The following is a 19,090-nucleotide window of genomic DNA, read 5'->3' as shown; positions in this document are numbered from 1 at the left end:
CATGCCCTCTAATGGACGCATAAAAAGCACACGTAGAGATCAACCCACTTGGACCAGTAGATACCTCTGGTCCAAGTGCTTGAACTGGGTGCATCAGCCTAATTTACAATGTTTTCATTTTCACAAGGGTAATGAGTGTATAGATTTTAGGTGTGGGTAGCACATTTACAAGACAATCCCTGCATTCCCCTCCTCTTGCTCCTGGAAAACCCTATCTATTCCCAAACTGTCCTTCCCTTGCTCACCTCCATGGTTCCCTGGGCTCCATGGCCTTGGCTCAGGGCTAGGGCAGGAAAGGAACCATGAGACATAGTCAGTGAGTGAATCAGTCAACAGACACTGGCACCAATCCCCTGGGCCCTGGGGCTGCTGCAAACTGGGCACCAGGAGATAAATGAGTCATGTTCCTTGGTCCTGGGCAGCTCCCATAGTCTGGCAATTTCTCCTCAGAGTGACCACTCCGTGCAAAGAACTGTGCTGCATTAACAAGCTCACATGCTGAAAGTGGGACTTGTCTAGAATACAAGGGGGGGCTCACTCTCTGGGTCCGTCTCTTTCTCATGGTCCAAAGCTAGGAGAGCAGCAGAACAGAAAAGATAAGTGTGTCAGGGCTAGGATAGTGGTGTGTCCTCAGATCAAGGGGAAGGGCCACAGTAGTAGAAGACATCAAATCAGGAACACATAAAGAAAACTCGCCTAAGGCAGGTCTTCATGGCTGAGCAGGAGCTCAACGAGACAGCACGAGTGAGGCAAGGATCATGCAAGGCAGCGGGACCCACATGTGCAAGGCAGCGAGGGGTGAAATGATCCTTTACTTTCAAGGCACTGATGGCCTCAGTTTGGTAGAAACACAGGGTGTGTACATGGGGGAGGCTCTCTGGGTAGTCCGTCCCATATGAATTTGGACTTCACCTACAGGGCTGCCACAACCATTGTATAGATGGTGTCCTTGAGTACCTGGCCACAAGGGCTAAAGGGGCTGAATTCCAATCACGCTCAACCCACCATGCACCCTGGCACAGGTTTGCATCTACCAGGAGAAAGGGATGCCTTTTTCTCATCTTCCCAAATGTGCTGTGTAGTCTACCAGCAGCCTTGCTTATCCTGCCCCCAACACCATAGCTCTCAAAGTCTGGGAAAAGGCTTATAGGATCTTACTGAATTTTCACAACTCTAGGGAATAGGGATTATGAGCATAATTCTGTAGATGAAGAAATAAGGCTGAGAGGTGGAGAAAGACAAAACTCTCCAAGAGGCACTGCTCAAGTTCCAGGGATCCCACTCAGGTCAAAAGATCTTGGGACAAGCCAGTGAGACTCCTGGCCATGTGCCCTGTGCAAAACACAGGCTTGATAAATACAACTCAGATGTATTGTATAATACATTATACAACATGACCAGAAATACAAATTTGAACAAGGCAAGGCAAAATCATAGCTCTTGTAATTATTCTAATATTTCCCTAGACTCTATTTGGCTGTCTTTGGGGGAAAAACTCATCTATAAAAGGATGGCATGTCCCCTCATGACCTGGCAGCAGAGACCAGGTCATGACTGCTTTTTGACAACAGATTTAAATCCATTTTGTGGACCCTCCTATGATTGGGGGCCGGGCAGCCTCCAATTTCACACATTTGAAATGTTAGAAATTTTGCTGAGAAACCAGTGCAAGTAACACGATCTGATTTTTACCTAATACTACTTGGGAAAATAAATGGGACTTCGGGGGGAAAAAAAATCTTCCTGATTGAATTCTGTTTCCTGGCTTATGAAAAGCAGAGCCTGACGATGAGAAGGGGATGCCCCCCCAACTCTGGCCAAAGTCCTTGAAGCATCCAGGCAACAAAGGTTGTAGGAAGAAGCTGTGAGTGAATTCAAATCCTGAACTAGCTTCCCGAGTACAGCTATGTGGCTTGCTGTCTGAGGATGGATGATGGTTCTGCAACACTGGGTAGATATTACTCCCATTCCTGTTTACATCTGGAACGTTAATTAGATACATAAAAGTCATCAATACTAGTACCAAAAATACATAAGCTGTTTATGAAACAAGTTAAGGGGCTTTTTTGTTAAGGGTCTTTTTTCCCCCCAGTAACCAAGCCAGTTTACAGGTAGCCACTGCTCCGTGGCTTCTAGAGAAAGCTTTGAGTACAGTTTCGGCGCCATCTCGTGTCTAGTATTGAGATCAGCACATCCAAACAAGGAAAAAATACATAAGAGCAGGGAGGTATTAAGGAGTTGATCTATTCTGGCAGGGGTGAGCAGCCAGGCGTTCCTGAAAATTTAGGGAGAGGAGGGAGGTGCAACTGGAGAAGTAGGCTGGGGCCAGCTCCTGAAGGAAGCTCACAGGCACTGAAGGGGTGTGAGCACCTCAGTGCTGTCATCAAATGTGTGTTTCTGAACAATTCAGCTGTAGGCACATAGGCATGGGCTTCAAGGAGGCATCAGGCGCTTATGCGGGTCAGCATGTGCAAGACTATGCTTACCGTCTCAATTCTTGGGCCAGATCATAGGAATAGCTGCTTTCTACCAGAATATAAATAGGGATTATTGGCTGATCTGCTCACATCTCTACCCACACTGCCTACAACTGTGCCTGGGACATAACAGAGCTATGCATGAGTGTATTTAATCATCCCAAAGTAATAATGGCTTCTAATGTCAATACACAAAAGTGTCTTTTTTTCAATATAGAACAGCTCAGAAGCTACTTTTTATAAAGCACCCTTTCCTTTAAAAGATCCTTTTAAAGATGACATGATAATACTGTCCACATGCAGATTCCCCTACCCCACCCCTCATCAAGGCATCTCTTTAGAGGATAAGGGATGTGCTCTGACTTTTCATCAGCCTGTTGGGCAGGCATCATCAGCTTCCCAATCTTGCAAACGAAAACAAGGAGGCTTGGAGAGGTGGCTCTGCCAAGGGCCAAGGCCCCCTTCCCGTCCGTGACTCTCTGGGACCAGCAAGGCTCCACTGTGCCAGCGGTCACACAGTCACACAAGCCCCCTCTGGACCACCAGGTTACAGCATCTCCTGCACCCAGGGAAGTGTCCTCAGCCCAGCCTGAGGGGCCGTTATACCTCCAGAAAAACAGCCTTTCAAGGGACAGTCCCCAGGACAAACCCCAACCAGAGAGGCAACAGTCAATCCCACAAGAAACTATGACAAGTCTCTATCACTCCCCGAGGGGAAGGCCTTAAGAAAGGCTGCACGCCCCAGCGTCTGCTGCCCCCGGCATTGCCCTCATTTTACAAATGGGGAAACCGAGGCCACCAAAGGCAGAGAGTCTCTGTGAGAGTTGCTTCGTGGGCTGAGGAAACCGGAGGCGGCTTTCCCCTGGGCCTAGAGCGGTGGGGTGCAGAGGAGCTGTGCCTGCCACAGTCTCCGGGGGCTGCCTCCGGGCCGCGCTCCCACCGCTTCCGCGAGGCCCACCCACTGGGCCTGGCCCCTGGCCCCCTGCTCGGCTCCGCGGCCCCTGCTTGGCCAGACCCTTGGCCCCCTGGCCCACGGGCTTGGCCCCTTGCAGCCAGGAGGACACCGTATCTTCTCACCGTCGCCCTGTCTCGCCCCAAGGCCGCGTGCCGGGCCGGGCCAGGCCCTATGTGACCCACTTTGGGTTGTGTGGCTCACAGCTGGGCTTTACTGGGCGCCCCTCGTCCCCTTCTTCAGTCACATACGAAGCCCCCCAAACACCTGCCAACTCCTCTCATACCAGGCTGCTCGGGGGGAGTTGGTCCCACCCGACCCCGCAGGGTTTCCATCCTCTCAGAGGCCAGGCGGACTGAGGGACAGTTCTGGGTTCTGACATTTGGTGGACTTGGCATCTTGTCCAGGACCCCCACATCACATGTGGATGACCTTGGGGGCATGTCTCCCCTCTGAGGCTCAGTCTATCTGCAAAATGAAGCTGCTGATAATTCCACTTTCCTGGGGCTCCTGGGAGGACCAGGGAGCCCTTGAGCACGTGTTGAGCACCGTCTGTGTGCTGAGCGAGTGTAGACGCAGAGGAGACCCTGGCCTAGCATCCTCCAGGAGCACACAAGCCTAACCAGGGCATTTTTCAGAAGACCAGGTCCTGTGCTCTGCTGTAGCTGTGTGGCTCTGAGCACGTCACTTAGGTGCCCCAAACCCGAGTTTCTGCTCCCTCAGGCAGGCATAGCTCCTTAGCATGCAAGAGCCATCGGTGCTTGCCCTGCCCTCCAGCCCAGGACGTCTCAGGATGAGGCTGCAAAGGCGTCCGTCCCCTTACCCGTCTTTCAGAAGGTTGACTTGAGGTAAGGATAGCCTCTCACAACAGCCCTCTGTGCAACTAATATTCATTCTAGAAACATTTAGCTTTGAACTCTGCAGAGACAGAGCAACAGTTGGGTACTTGAGTTGCGGGCTGCCGAGACAGAATTTACTAATTTAAATTAAAACAATTGTTACAAGGACGCTGGGAAAGTAGTGGAATAAAGGAAGCCTGAAGACAAGGGTCAGGAGCACCTGGGTGGCTCAGCGGTTGAGCATCTGCCCTCAGCTCAGGTCGTGATCCCAGGGTCTTGGGATCGAGTCCTGCATCAAGTTCCCCATAGGGAGCCTGCTTTTCCTTCTGCCTATGTCTCTGTATTTCATGAGTAAATAAATAAAATCTTTTAAAAAAAAGAAAGAAAAAGAAAAAGATGGGTCAGTAAAGCAGGAGCTGGGCTGTCTCAGGTGGTTTTGTATCTGAAACTTCTGAACTGTCACTCCTGGATGCTACTGCTCTATGAAGGTATTCCAACCCTTTCTACTATCTGACTGGGCTGTCACTGCTAGACTCTATGTGTCTGGAGAAACAATCTCATTAGTGGTGCCTAGGTGTCTGGACATTCTTCACATTGACCTGAGCAAGTTTCAAAGGATGAATAGAAAGTAGCCAAAGGGAAAGGGAAGGGGACCTTCCAGGCAGGAGCTGCATGTACGGGGCTTGTCCAGCATAGGGCAGGAATCTTGGGGCCAACTCAGAATTCTGCTTGCCACACTGTGCCAGGTGCTTTCCTGGTCATCTTATTCAATGCTCACCAAAACTCTACAAAAATAGGTATTATTAATTTTTTGGAAAATGATTTTATTTTCTTATAAAAATGCTAAATACGTTTTACAAAGAATTCAACTATAGGCAGAATGGTGCAAAAATGAAGGGGGTAGGATATCACACATATTTCAGTACTCCAGATATTCAGGATTAATGCTAGGCAATATCATTCCAGATATCTTTGTAGGCATATATATTGCAGGGGGCAAGAAGGAGAGAGAAAGAAGGAGGAAGTTTGGGTGGAAGGAAGGTGGGGAGGGAAGAAGGAAGGAAGGAAAAGAAACTTTAGAGTCGATCACACTCTTCAAGCAAATTTTTCCTTATTTCCACTTGTGATGTTTATTGTAATAATTATACAAATATAAGGTCAGGTCCTGAATTTTCATTTAATACTGTATCATGAAAACCTTCCAAGTCTTTAAATAAGGTTTGGAAGCAGCGTTATAATGGCTGTATAATATTCTATCAAATTCATGAATTATAAATCATAATGTATTTTATTACTTACCTATAGTTGGACATTTTGATTATTGCTAATTTTCACTACTATAAATAACACTGCAATAAAAGACAGTGTTTAGGCATCTGTATAGACATCTTTGTATAGACATCTGTGAACCCATCTCTGATTATTTCTTTAGAAGTAGCACTATTGACTTAAGGACTGTGAATATTTCTGAGATAATTCTCAGTTTGCTTTCCTAAAATAAATATTAATTTATAACCTCACAAATGATGCATGAGTACTTGTTTTAATGAGCAGTGAGAATTAACATTTAAAGTATACTTTGCCGGGGCGCCTAGGTGGCTCAGTCCGTTAAGTGTCTGCTTTTGGGTGAGGTCATGTTCCCGGAGTCCTGGGATTGAGCCTTGTGTCAGACTCCCTGCTCAGTCAGTGGGAAGTCTGCTTCTCCCTCTTCTCCTCACCCAGCTTGTGCTTTCCCTTGCTCTCTCTCTCAAATAAACAAGTAAAATATTTTTTTAAAAAGTATATTTTGTCAATTGTATAGATAATAAATAGTATTTTATTGTGGCTCTAATGCATATTTCTCTAGTAATGAATTTGGTAATTTTTATTATATTTGTTGTAATTACTGTTTTTTCTATCCATAATTGTCTATTCATGTTCTTTATTAGAATAAAAGTGACTTTTTAGAGATTTTTATTATGTATTAAGGATAGCTACCTCTTGTCAAAATTATTTTTACCCAACTATTTACTTTTATATTGTTTGTGTTCTGTTTTATGATGTATTGATGTTTTAACCTTATCACATCATTTTTTCCTTTGTCATCTCTTTCATTGCCTTTTCCTTAGAAAGTTCCCTTTTACCTTTGTACCAGTTAACAAGACACATTCGTTTTTTGTAGTATTTTAGAGTTTCATCATTTACACTGAAATCTTTAATAAACGCATCAGTATGGTATAAGTTGAATGCTTTTATTATTAGATACATTTCCAAAAGTCTTTGCTAAGTAAACCGTCCATCTCTTTGGCATTTGTTTATGATGCTTCTTCACAATACACCTATTTCTTATTCTGTGTGCTAAATTTTAAAAATAAAATATGGAGCTGATTTATCCTCAAATTTAACAAAAGAAAAAGAATTTAACTGAAATCAAAGCAGTTGCTAACTTGACCCACTGCTCCATTGTTTTGTTACTGTATCAGATATTATTTCCTACAAGACCCCCTAAGATTATGAAGAACATTAAGAAGTTGGGGGGGGGTTGTATATTTGTTTAATTTACATGTTTCACTCTCACTTCTATTTTTCCCTACTGTGAAGGGTGAGAAAAGTTAAGTCCCTCGCACTCTCTTCCCTGCACACGCCCAACACTCTGTGGCTGGGTTATTGATTTTATAATGCCCAGGTCTGTGATAATCACATTTGCTCTCTCACCTCCCTTCCCTTAGATGTTCAGACCTAGTTCTGGGTTCATTTGGAAGCATTACTTTGCATTTTCCCTCTCTGAGTTCCCGGACTAAATCTATCTCTTGGTTGGCAGAGGTCCACTTACAAATGTGAAATCAGGCTTGTTCAAAGACACCTTGCCCATGGCAAATCAGTGCAGGAGTTAAGATTCTCATATACTCGCCTGACTCCAGAGACCATGCTCAGGAGAGCAATGGGAGCCAGGAGCTTTCAGTCTTGGGAGGAAGGAGTGAGGCACTTTCCTTTCTGGAACCTTCTAGAGGTCAGATTTGGGGCTGGGCAGGCTTTCCAGGGTACCTAGAGGGCTGACAAGGGAATTAATGACACAGGCTGCTGGTCCTCTCGGCATAGATTTAACTGGAGTCTGACAACTATGAACAGAAAGAACAATGAGTGTGCTTGATTTGGGGGTGCATATAGTAAAATTGGAATGATACAGAAATTAGCATGGCCCCTGTGCAAGGGCGAGACACAAATTTGTGAAGCAAAGATAGTAGAACAACAAGGAAGCCCAAAGCATCGGTTTTCCTTCTATTAGAAACAAAAAAAACCTCCCTAACCAGGAGCCTAAACAACAAGAAGTCTATTTTCCTTTCACTTGGGGGAAAAATGAAAGCCCAGAGGTACAGTCTGGGCTGCAATGGCAGTTCACCCATGCTGGCAAGTCCTTGTTTTCCATGCTGGCAAGTTCTTGTTTTCCATTCTGCCGTTCCTCAGGATGGCAGCCAGAGGTCCACAAAGAAGGGCAAATTCAAGGGACTAAGAATCTGGGACTTCCACCTACATCTCAGTGGTCACAACAGAGTCCTGGCCACTCCTAGCAGATCCAGGTGCTGGGATATATCCTTTTTTTTTTTTTTTTTTTTTTAAGATTTTATTTATCCATCCATGAGAGACACAGAGAGGGGCAGAGACACAGGCAGAGGGAGAAGCAGGCTCCCTGTGGGGAGCCCGACGTGGACCAGGACCCCGGGATCACACCCTGAGCCAAAGGCAGATGCCCAACCCCTGAGCCACCCAGGTGCCCCAAGCAAGGGATGTGTCATTTTTAAAGTCTGTCCAAAGACAGGAGCTTTGTCTTGTGATAACAGATGTTTCACTTTATAACCTATGGTAAGCCGCACTTACTCATTTGCAGATATTTGTTGGAAGTGCCACGTGTGGGTTGGGCACAGCGCTCACTGTTGTGTGCACTGTGGTGAAGTGACAAAGGTCTGCTCACATGTGTCACTTGGGGTGCTCATTATGTGCAAAAGACATACTACGTATTATTCCTTTTATTTCTTGTAACAGCACTGGAATGTTAAGTACTAATTCCCAACAGCACTGGAATGTTCAGCACTATTATTCCCATCTATGCACAAGTAAACCGAGGCTTTGGGAGGCTAGTGATCTATTTGATGGTCGATAATTATATAAAAGAGCCAGAATCCAAACCCGTGTTGATCTCCTCCAAAGCTTTGGCTCTTAATATTATTTTTCTACACCAGTGATTTCCATGCCTGGCTGCATCCAATGCCTGGGACCTATCCCTCAGATTTGGATTTAATTGGTTGGAGGTGAAGCCTGGGTATCAGTCAACTTGTATTATCTTATTTAATCCTCACAACAATGGGAGATGGAAGTATTTTTTTCTCTCTATTTAAAATTAGGTAAACTAAGATCCAGAGAGGTAGACTCGCTTGCCCAAAGTCACACAGCAAGTCCACAGTGGAGCTGGGATGTGTGTCTATAACTCTTTACCTTCTCCAAAGAGCTGTCCTTGGTTCCAGAAAAAGGTGACTTCCACAAAGTTGTGGGGTACACTGGTCAACCCCTCTGCTCCAGCCAGCCCAGAAGCTTCCCTGGGAATGCGTGTGCCCGAGGGGCAGGGCACCACACGGAAGCTGGGTGATAAACGGGTCAGGTTATGCCAGGATGTGCGGCGGAAGCCCAGCCTGCCGAAGGCAGAGGTGTGGCTGGGCCAGGGTGGGAGCCGGACATGGGGATGCACTTTTTCCCCAGCACAACAAGCTGTGGGCTTCCTCCTCTCTAGCTGAGCCCTGCCTGATATGTCAGGCCCAGAATGGGTCACTGGCCAGGGACTGGAGGGCTGGCAGGCGGGCAGGGGCCCAGGGCCAGTCCCCAGAGGAAGTCACATGGTGGGGGTCACAGGCCTGACCCAGGAATGGTGAAGGGAGGGAGATATTTCAGGCCTGAGAGGAAGGGCCCGGCCCACGAGATGAATCACCCGGGACAGATTATCCTGAGGAAGACCTTGGGGGTGGAATTGTGATAAGCAGCGTCCTCCCAAGGTGACCAGGAGCCCGCGGTCAGCTGGCCGGTGATCAACGAGGCCACATGAGACTGTAGTACTCAGATGTATCTAAGAAGACCCACTGGCTCCAAACGCATTGCCAGAGTGACTTCTCAGAGACCTTCTACCATGAGGATGAGCATCTCCACTTTCAGGATGAGAAAACAGAGCTTTGGAGCTAAGTCACTCACCCAAGGTCACATGGCTGAGATGGGATTTGAAATGGGAGCCTGCCTTTCTCTTGCTGCCAGCTGGCTTCCTCAAAGCAGGAAGCCAAGACAGGGACTGTGCTCCCTCCCCGCTTGCTCCTGTGAGGACCTGGGAGTCGCACAGACAAAACGACCCACCTCTACTCAGGTCTCAGGCAAACCAGGCCTCAGGTCTCATTCTTGCTTCTGGATGACTTGTCCAAACTCCTCAAGGTATGAGTGGGAAGGATGGATCACAGAGAGGGCAAAGAAAGGGCTTGCCCAGGATTCCAGAGTAAGTCTGTTGGAGGCCGACTCTCTCTGCCTCCTCACCTCCCAGCTCACAGGTCTGGATTTAGATCCTCAACAGCCTTTGCTCCGGCAAAGCCACACATGGCTGGCCCCTGGGGGGCTGCTTAGAAGCAGAAAAGCCACTCCCACCTCTCCCAGGCAGCCCTGCTTGATCTGGAAGGGACCTGGGCATCTGTATTCGTTACCAAGTCATTGTGACAGACAAAGAAGTTTGAGAAACACGAGCATAGGTGACCTTTAAGATTCCTTCTGGTCCTAAAGGCTGGGTTCCAATATATGTCATTACTGTCATCATCATCAAATATCAATGTATGTTGAGCGCATGATATATGCCAGAGGCTCTGCTAGATGCTTTACATACGTGATCACATGTAACTCAGAGGTAGCATTATTATCATCCCCATTTTACAGAGGAGGAAACTGCGGCTGAGGGGGTGCTAATCATTTTCCTAAGATAGCATAGCAAGTGGCTAAGCTGGGACTCCAGGCTGCGTCTGCTGCCCCACGGCCTCAGCAGCCTTTCATGTGTGACTCTTCCCGAAGCTGGCCAAGTCTCAGGATCTTCTAGTATCTGCTTTGGGATTCAGTCTCCTCATCTATGGGATGGGCTGCCTCCTTGCACCCTTCATGCTCTGCCCCAAGTTTGCAAACAGGCCTTTGGGTTTGCTGCCCAGCCGAGCAGTTAATAGGACTTTGGCAGCAGGAGGAGTGAGACGCTGCTTTTCCAGCCCTGATCCCCATGTTCCAACTCCTCCCAGTCAGGATGCTTTGGCCCTACTCATCCTGGCCCCACTGTGTTAGGCACTGAATCACTGACCTCATGCACAGCAGTGGGAGGGCTGGAATGGAGACGAAACCAGGATAGAGGGCCCCGTTGTTAGCAGGGGTGGGAAGACGTGGGGCAAGACAGAAAAGGAATCGATAGTTAACTTTTATTAAGCACTGACTGTGTGCCAGACACTCCGCTAGCTGCCGGACAAGCCACTTAACCTCTCAACATCTCAGTCTTCTCTTCTGGAAAACGAGGTGGTTATGAGGAGTAAATGAGACCCACTCAATTACTCATTTATCCAACAATCGTTCACCAAGGGCTGATTAAGTGCCAGCCGTCATTCTAGGAATGCAGCAGCGAAGCGATGAGTATCTATCTCTTGTAGGGCTAACAGTACAGCTGGGAAACAGATTAAAATAAGCCAATGAAGAAACCCATTGTGTAAAGTTGGAGAGAGTGTCAACAAACGCCTAGAAGCTAAATAAAGCCAGGGTAAGATGTGTGTAGGTGCCGTGTAGGGACAGGATGGATGATCAGGGACTGCTTGAATGAAGTAAGGAACCACTGGTAAAACTACCTGGGAGAAGAGTGTTTCCAGGGAGCAAAAAACTCAGAGTCCATCAGGGGGCCTGGCACATAGTAGGTGCTCAATAAATGGTGAATGCTATCACAGTTCCGAGGGAGACACCATTTCCTTACTCTACCAAGTGGGTGGGCTCTGTGTTGTTGCTCTTTCCTAGCTGTGGGAATGTGGTCCCCCTTCTTGTCCCACTTGCCCCCATCGTGGGAGAGAGGGCCTGGAGGTCGACAGCCCCAAGCAGGAGGAGGAGGCAAAGCTTCTGTGGGAGAGGCTGCGCAATGCCCACTGCCTGACACACAGTGGGAGCCTTCCAAGTGGAGACTGACGTGCCAGTCACCCAGGGCCTGGACGCCGGACAGCCACAAGATCATAGCGGCTCACCTCACTCATGGTAACCTGCACAGGACTGGGTCACTGCCCTCCTCAGACGCAGATGACACTGTGGCTTCCCACATCCACAGATTGAAGTCTATAGGCCTTTTTATTGTCAACTCTGAGCAGCTTCTGCAACTCTCTTAAAAAAAAAAAAAAAAAGGATTTTATTTTTTTATTCATGACAGACACAGGCAGAGGGAGAAGCAGGCTCCCTATGGGGAGCCCCATGTGGGACTCGATCTCAGGACCCGGGATCACGCTCTGAGCCGAAGGCGGACGCTCAACCACTGAGCCACCCAGGCTCCCTGCAACCTTCTTTCCAGCTCCTCCCAGTCGCCTCCCAACTTCTGGCGCTCCACGGACTGGTTACCCTGGGTCCTGTGAGCATCACCAGAGCATGGCATCTGTGAGCCCTCTTCTGGAAGTGCTCACGTGAGGTGAGGGGGACAGACCAGCCCGCAAGTCAAGGTGATACAGCTGGCTGGCTGCTGTGACAGGGGCCAGGGCGGGGGCCTATGGAGATGAACATGCCTGGGGGAGGAGTCTGCTGGGGACGATGTCTGGAGGAGGGGAACTGCATCTCAGAGTGTGTTTTCCATCATATGGTTGTCAGCAGAGAGGTCTCCTCTGGCCACACTGGCGAGAGGCCCCACTAAGCCCTACTCTCTTGCATGCTCCTTATTAAGACTCCTTATGAACAGGACCCTCCACTGACCTCATGGGGGATCTCCGCTCCCACCTGCCCTTCTAGAGTAGGGAGACAGACAAGAAAGAGACAGGATGCAGGAGGAAAAGTGGGGTCCCTGCTGTGGCCAGTGCTGTGAAGGGAGTAGATCGGTGAAGGGAGGGAAGGTGGCTGGAGGTGAGGCTCTTTTAGACTGAGTGGCCTGGGAAGTGTCTCTGAGGAGTGACAATTCAGGGACTTTCTCAAAGCCACACAGAGTAGTGACAGAGCTGAGGGGAGAAGCTCATTCTCTGGCTTCCATAGAACAGCTTCCTCCCTAGGCCCCACGTTCCCAGAGTTCCCTCATGCTGAAAAACCCACACTTTTCCAACAGCCTTCCCCAGACACCCATCCCTGGGGGCCTGGTTCACGGGAATCTCTGCTCCTCCCAGTTGCTCCCAGCAGCTCCAAATACTTTAGCTATAGAAGCTTTTTCCCTGGTTTGCATTGCTGAAGTTTTCCCATAAGCATACATGAAGAAGCAAAAGAAGCAAAGACAAAAGGGAAGACTCTACAACCTGAACCCTAGGAATCCAACGACGGAGGTAGTCTTAAACACGGACATCCTGTCCTGATTGGTGGTGGTGCCAAGTGGCGGCTGTGGCCTTTCCATTAGTTTTATGGTTCAGTTGCGTGCGTGGCACATGGCAAGCACTTTACGGGGCGGGGTGTGCACCTCACTCCTGGCAACAACCCTAGGAGGTAGAAACTCTTATAATCCCCAGTTTACAGATGACGGAACTGAAGCAAGCAGCATTTAAGTATGTTTCCCAAGGTCACGGAGATAACAGAAGGAAGCCAGAACTTGAAACTTCAAGAGCTGCTTCATTTACAGCAGGGAATGGGCACTAGCGGAGCTCAGGGCCTGTGCTGTGATGCGGGCCTCGGGACCCACGCAGCCTCTCCTTCTGTATCCAGCAGGGGGAGCCAAAGGCCAGGGTCCTCTGTGCCCCTGCCCCGGGCAGGCTCCGCGAGTCAAAGTGGAGGCGCACCTGCTAAAGAGACACCCTTCTGCCTTGATACAGGCAGAAAGAGCCACATGGGGAGAAAGCCTCTTGCTTAGCATGACTCTGCCAAAGAAGAACTTTCTGCAATAGGTCCCACTGAGTCATGAAGCAGTTAGTCACAGCCGGTTCGGGGTCTTGTAATGAATCAGCTATAGTTCCCTCTGGGGGAGTTCTCATTCAAGTGAAAGATTTTTACTCCCAGAGAAAGCCAAACAACTCTTTAAAAAACTGGCCTGGATTTTGCAGCTATTAAGTGGCAGAGCTGGTATTTTCAGACTCAAGCCTCTGACTCCCAAGTCTATGGGTTGTGTTTTGTTTTGTTTTGATCAAGCCATGGTGGTCCTCAGTCGAGGCGGGGTGCTGGGGATACAGAGATGCAGGAGCGAGGGTCCTGTCTGCAAGGACCTCATGTTCTAATGGAAAAGTGAGGCACCTGAACCGACATCCCTCCGGTGGGAAGGACTCCACCAGGAACAGCTAACGGGCCATGGAGCACAAAGGACAAAACTGTCTTCCGTGAATGTTGGATGGATGGATGAAAGAGGAAGAGACCAAGTGCCTAGGACAGAGGCAAGGCTAATCAGGGAAGGCTTGTGATAACCCTCACACTTGGGAAGGTCCTGAAGGATGAGAGGAGCTAGCCAGGTGGAAAAGAAGAGAAAGGCATCCCAGACATATGAAAAGGAATAACAGGATGGAGGAACGGTCTCAAGTTTGTTTTTATTACAACCCACAGTATATACCACACAATTAGACCCTTATTATGTACAATGTCTGCTGTTATTTTCTGGTCTAATTCCATTTTGTAAATATTGATGGCAACCCATTAATTTTTTGTGATATGGGCACAGGGGATTTGGGAAACGTGGAGGCTGGAAAGGTGATCTGGAGCCATGCTGTGAAGATCTTTGGATGCTTGGGTTGATGACTTTGGATCTTTTTTAGTCCTTGCTTCCCCTGCAAGCTCTGACCCTGCAAACCCTTGCTCCTTCTTTTTTATTTATTTTTAAAGATTTTATTTATTTATTCATGAGAGACACAGAGAGAGAGAGAGAGGCAGAGACATAGGCAGAGGGAGAAGCAGGCTCCCTGCAGCAAGCCTGATGTGAGACTCAATCCCAGGACCCGGGGATCACAACCTGAGCCAAAGGCAGATGCTCAACCACTGAGCCACCAAGGGTTTCCTCTTTGCACCTTCTCTAGCTCTTTGAGAAACCTCCTCTCCACCCCAGCTAGTCTTTTACAGTTGCCTCTGGCTGCTTCTTCCTCTCTGGTTGGTTCCTCCAACGGTGCTGAGTTGGGGCTCTGTGCTAGGCTGTCCCCACTCAGCCTTCTCAGCCTCCCTAACATCTCAGCCGTGCCCTGGTTTGGAGGACTGCCTGCCTGTAGCTGTGGAGACCTTCACCCTCCAAAGCCCACACTCTCCCTCCTGAGTGCCCGGCACACTCATTCAACTGGCCCTTCAGTGAGCTACAGACACAGCACCCTCAAACCTGCTTCTCCCTGTCCTGTCTCTGTGTTGTCCTCACCAGTCACAGTGTCTCCAGGACAGAATCTTGTCCATGGGGATGCATCGTGCTGTCTATGCTGCTTTCAAACCAGCTCTCAAATCTGTCCACTTTTCTGCTTGCTGTCTGTTAGCACCGTGGCGTGGGCTGGGCCTTCCTGCCCTGCCTATCTGTTGACACCTTCTGCCTCCGTGTGCTGTCCCCTTCCCTCAATTCCCTGTCACTGCTGCCATCAGCCTTCTGTAACATAAACCTGATCGTGTGACACCCTGCTTCCCTTTATGATAAAGCCCAAACTTATTCATATGCCCTGTGTCCCCAGATGACCTGTTGGGTCTCATCTCTGCAGCCCTCCCTACTTCCATTCCCTCTGATGCTCCATTCATCAGGGCCTTCAGACTTCCACAGGCTTTGCTCCCTCTGGCTTTGAAAACTCTGCCTGGTGAACCCCAACTTATTCCTCTGGATCCTGCTTTAGGAACACCTTCTCCAGGAAGCCTTCCATGACCCACTCATTCGCAGCCCTCTTCTCTGCGTCCCCACAGTCCTCCGTGCATCTCCCACCTTGATGCCTAAAACCTTCTTTTCCATAGCAGTAGCCTCCACCTCTCTTTTCCATTAGACAGGAGGCATAACTGAAGGATTAGAGCAGATGCTCTAAGTCAAAATTCTGCAGGTTCCAATCCCATTTCTGCCATGTGACAGCTGGGGGAGTTTGGGATTTTATTTAATCCCTCCCTAATTCATCTTCTCCAAACGATAAAATGATGATAATTATGATAATCATAAAAATATTAACAAAAGAATGGTGCCTGCCTCACGGTATTGTTAGAGGACTGAGTCCCTGTGCTGATGACAGTGCCTGGCACATGGTAAGTGCCACCTGTGTGCCTGGTAATCAAATCAGCCCTCAGAATAGTTGCTCCAGGAGGGCAGACACTGGGTTTATTTGATCCACTGCTACATTTCCAGCACTTGCCCCAACATCCTGAGTGTCGCCCAACACTTGTGAATAAATCTTTTGTCCAAGAGAATGACAATGCATCCAGGAAAGAGAGGACCCATTTGAATGATGCTTTGGAGGACGACTGCTCAGAACCCAGCGCTGACTGCATCTGGGGGTGGGAGAGAACAAGGAGGAATACGGGAGGGAGAGCAAGGCTAGGACAGACTTGAGGACTGTTCCTCCCAAGCCCTTGGCTCTTCTAACCTCCCTCTCCCACTCTCCCTCATTGCTACCTTCATCCATGTGAGGGCTCCTGCCGGCCTAGGGCTCACTGTCCATCTCTCTCTCTGTCTTTCCAACCCCTCACTCCACTGGGTCCTTTTATGTCCTGGCAGGGCTGCTTGTGACCCATGCCCAGCATCCTCCCTTCTCCCTGCACCCTACTTCCACCTTAGCTGTTCAAGTTACAATCGCTGTGTAACAAGCATCCCCCCCCCACAAAAAATAGTGGCATAAAGCAGTCATTTCATTATACTTGCAAGTTATGGGTCTTGGGAACTTAGAGCACCCTGGGGATGACCGCAGAAGCCCCTGTCCACAGTGTCTCAGCTGGGAAGACTCAAAGGCAGGGATGACTTGGCGGCTGGGAGTTGGAATCATCTGGAAGCTCCTTCAGCCACATGTCTGGCACCTGGGCCAGGATAACTCCAATGCTGAACTGGGACTGTGGATTGAACACCTACCTACCTGGGCTTCCTCACATCATGGCAGCCACCAGACTCCTTCCACGGTGGCTCAGGGCTCCAGCAGGAGTGTTCCAGCCAATGAGGCGGAAGCTGCCTTTGCCTCCTTTGACCTCGCCTGGAAGTTTCACAGCGTTGCTTCTACCACACATAAGCCCACTCGGATTCAAGCAGGGAGAGCACAGACAGCGCACCTCTCAGTGGGAGGCACGTGGAATAATTACTTGTGTGGCCGGGGTTTAAAACCACCAATGTTTGTACCTGGACCCCTGGGGTAGTCTCCTCTCTGGTCTGCCTGGCTCCACTTTGCCCAGCCCTACCCTTCACCCCACGCCTCCCCGGATTCTCTAGGGAGCAGCCAAGGGGAGCTTTCGAACACACACATCGGATGAGTCACCCTTCTTCATATCCCTCCAATGTCTTCCTGCTGAACTTCCCCCCCCCCCCCGAAATCTAAGCTCCCTGACATGCCCACACAGCTCTGTGGGATCTGTGTGCCCCCATCACCTCCCTTCTACCCCACTGGCTTTCTTTCTCTTCCTTGAGCACAGCCCCACATCCCCTCCTGGTGCTCCTGCCCAGCTCCAAGCTTCTGCACTGCTATCCTCCCTCTCGAAATGCTGGGACCCCAGACCCGGGGTCCTTCATGCCTCGACTCCAGTGCGACGTCTCTGACCTCAAATAATCCCCTGGCACCCAGTATTGTCTCTCTCATCACTCCGTTTTATTTTTTCGCTTCTCGCTGTGATGTCTGAAATTATGTATTTGTTTACCTCTGGTCAGTCTCCCTCACTAGCTCCAAGACAGAAGGTCCCATGTGCCTCTTGCCTTTATCCTAGGTGTCTGCCGTGATGTCTGGCACGGACATTCGTGTGATGTGAGCGAAGGTATGAACAGCGGCCCTCAGGGAAGATCTAGGAGAGTAATTCTGAAGGACTGGCAGTTAATGTGTGTGGGTGGGGGGTGGGTGCTGCTTCCAAGCTGGCTCCCACCCACTAGCTGGTGACTTTAGGAAAACGCCTTCGCGTCTCCGCGCCTCAGTTTCTTCGGCTGGAACGCGAGTCCAACAGCCGGCAGCTCGCCGGACTGGGGTGTACGTCACGGGGAGGGGTCTGCACCTCGGGGCCCCCCGGCCCCCACCAGGTGTCGCCACGAGCGCGCGCTGAGCGGAGGCGGCTCGGGAGGCCCGCGTCTGGGTCCCGCGCGGGGCGTCCCGGCTCAGCCCGCCCCCGGCCGGCCGCCAGGAGCGCAGTCCCGAGGAGGCCGCCCCACCTGGGCGCCCACCTGCCGCAGCCCCCGCCCGCGAACCAGGGGGGAGGGAGTTTGCTGAGCCGGTTGTCCCCGCTCGCGGAAGGGGGCGCCCTCCCCCGGGGCTGGCCTCGGAACCCGGGGCGTGGGGGCCCCCGACGCCGCCTGGCCGGCACCCCCGCCAGCCCTGAGCGCGCGGCCCCGCGGGGAGCACCGGGAGGCACGGCACGCTCGGGTTCCGCCGAGCCTGGATTCCCTCAGCCCGCCGGCGGTCGCAGGCGCCAGCTCGGCCCGCAACCTGCGCGGGAGCCACCCGGGGCCCAGAGGGCCCCACAGCCCCCTGCCCGCTCGGCGCCCGGGAGCCGGGAGGGGGCGCCGCGGGAGCGCGTGGGGCAAGGCGTGCGCGCGCGCTCGGAGCTGGCGGCCGGGTCCCGCGGGCGCGGGGTGCGGGGCGGGCGCTCCGGGGAGGCGGGCGGGGGAGGGGGCGGGAGAGAGGAGGAGGGCCGGGGGCGGGGGCGGGGGCGGGCGGCAGCGGCGCCCCCGCACTCCCCGCGCCCCACACACTTGCACCGGCCGCTCGCGCGCAGCCCGGCGTCGCCCCGCGCCGCGCCGCGCTCGCTCCTCCCTCCCTCCTCCCGCTCCGTGGCTCCCGCGCTCCCGGCGAGGCTCGGGCGCCGAGCGCGCGGACGGGCGCACGGACAGACGGCCCCCGGGACGCTTCGGCCCGCGCCAACCGGGCGGGCTATGTTGATAGCCCCGCCGGGGCCGGCCCGCGGGATCAGCACAGCCCGGCCCGCGGCCCCGGCGCACAGCGGGGACTATGAACCGGAAAGCGCGGCGCTGCCTGGGCCACCTCTTTCTCAGCCTGGGCATGGTCTACCTCCGGATCGGGTAAGGGCCGCTCGCATCCCCCGCACGCTGTCCCGGCAAAGTTGGCTTGGCCCGGGGAGGGGGGCGGCCGGCGGCCACCAACTTGTTGGGCCCCTCGGAGAGGCGGGGTGGGCGAGGTGCGCGAGTGGTGGGCGCACAAAGGCCCCCCGCGGACGGGCGCCCCAGGGCGCGCACAGCTCTGGACGCTGGGCAGAGGTCGGGCCATCCTAAGGTTGTCTGAGTCTGGAACCCCCAGAACCAGAGACAACCAGTGGGGACGGTCCGGCTTGGGGGACTCTGAGGAGAGCCAGCTCCTGCAGAGGGTCAGCCTCTGCTGGGGACACTTCTGCCGGTCCCACGGGAGCACCGGAGCCGAGAGTCAGGACGACAGCAGCCCCCAAGGAGCTCAGCCCCCAGAGCCGGAGAGAACTCTGCACAGAGGCGCGGGCACAGCCGCTCCTGGGGACTGGGCAGTCCCCGGGTGGCAGGTGGGGCCGGGCCGTGCCACGGGAAGCAGGTACCAGAG

At 51.5% G+C, this 19,090-nt stretch overlaps 1 protein-coding gene, 1 long non-coding RNA gene and 1 other non-coding gene across 3 annotated transcripts in view; 2 read left to right on the top strand and 1 right to left on the bottom strand.

Annotated features, from left to right (window-relative positions):
• The first annotated feature begins 7,390 nt into the window (after nucleotides 1-7,390).
• On the top strand, nucleotides 7,391-7,494 carry LOC144291308 (U6 spliceosomal RNA). Its single transcript, XR_013358614.1, has one exon. It is a non-coding gene; the product is annotated as a U6 spliceosomal RNA (small nuclear RNA).
• Nucleotides 7,495-13,875: 6,381 nt separating this feature from the next.
• On the bottom strand, nucleotides 13,876-17,564 carry LOC144291157 (uncharacterized). The gene is made up of 3 exons (XR_013358496.1): nucleotides 17,220-17,564; nucleotides 16,451-16,640; nucleotides 13,876-15,872 (listed from the first exon to the last, which is right to left on the bottom strand). It is a non-coding gene; the product is annotated as an uncharacterized LOC144291157 (long non-coding RNA).
• A 754-nt stretch (nucleotides 17,565-18,318) lies between these two features.
• WNT7A (Wnt family member 7A) overlaps nucleotides 18,319-19,090 on the top strand; it is a 66,862-nt gene continuing 66,090 nt past the window's right edge. Inside the window, exon 1 of the mRNA XM_077857686.1 lies at nucleotides 18,319-18,585. Within this exon, the coding sequence (XP_077713812.1) occupies nucleotides 18,515-18,585 (71 nt within the window). The 5' untranslated portion in view covers nucleotides 18,319-18,514. The remainder of the gene's footprint in view (nucleotides 18,586-19,090) is intronic.

This window comes from Canis aureus, chromosome 19 (genome assembly GCF_053574225.1).
Source record: "Canis aureus isolate CA01 chromosome 19, VMU_Caureus_v.1.0, whole genome shotgun sequence".
Lineage (NCBI taxonomy): Eukaryota > Metazoa > Chordata > Mammalia > Carnivora > Canidae > Canis > Canis aureus.
This window is presented reverse-complemented; position numbering and strand designations above follow the sequence as displayed.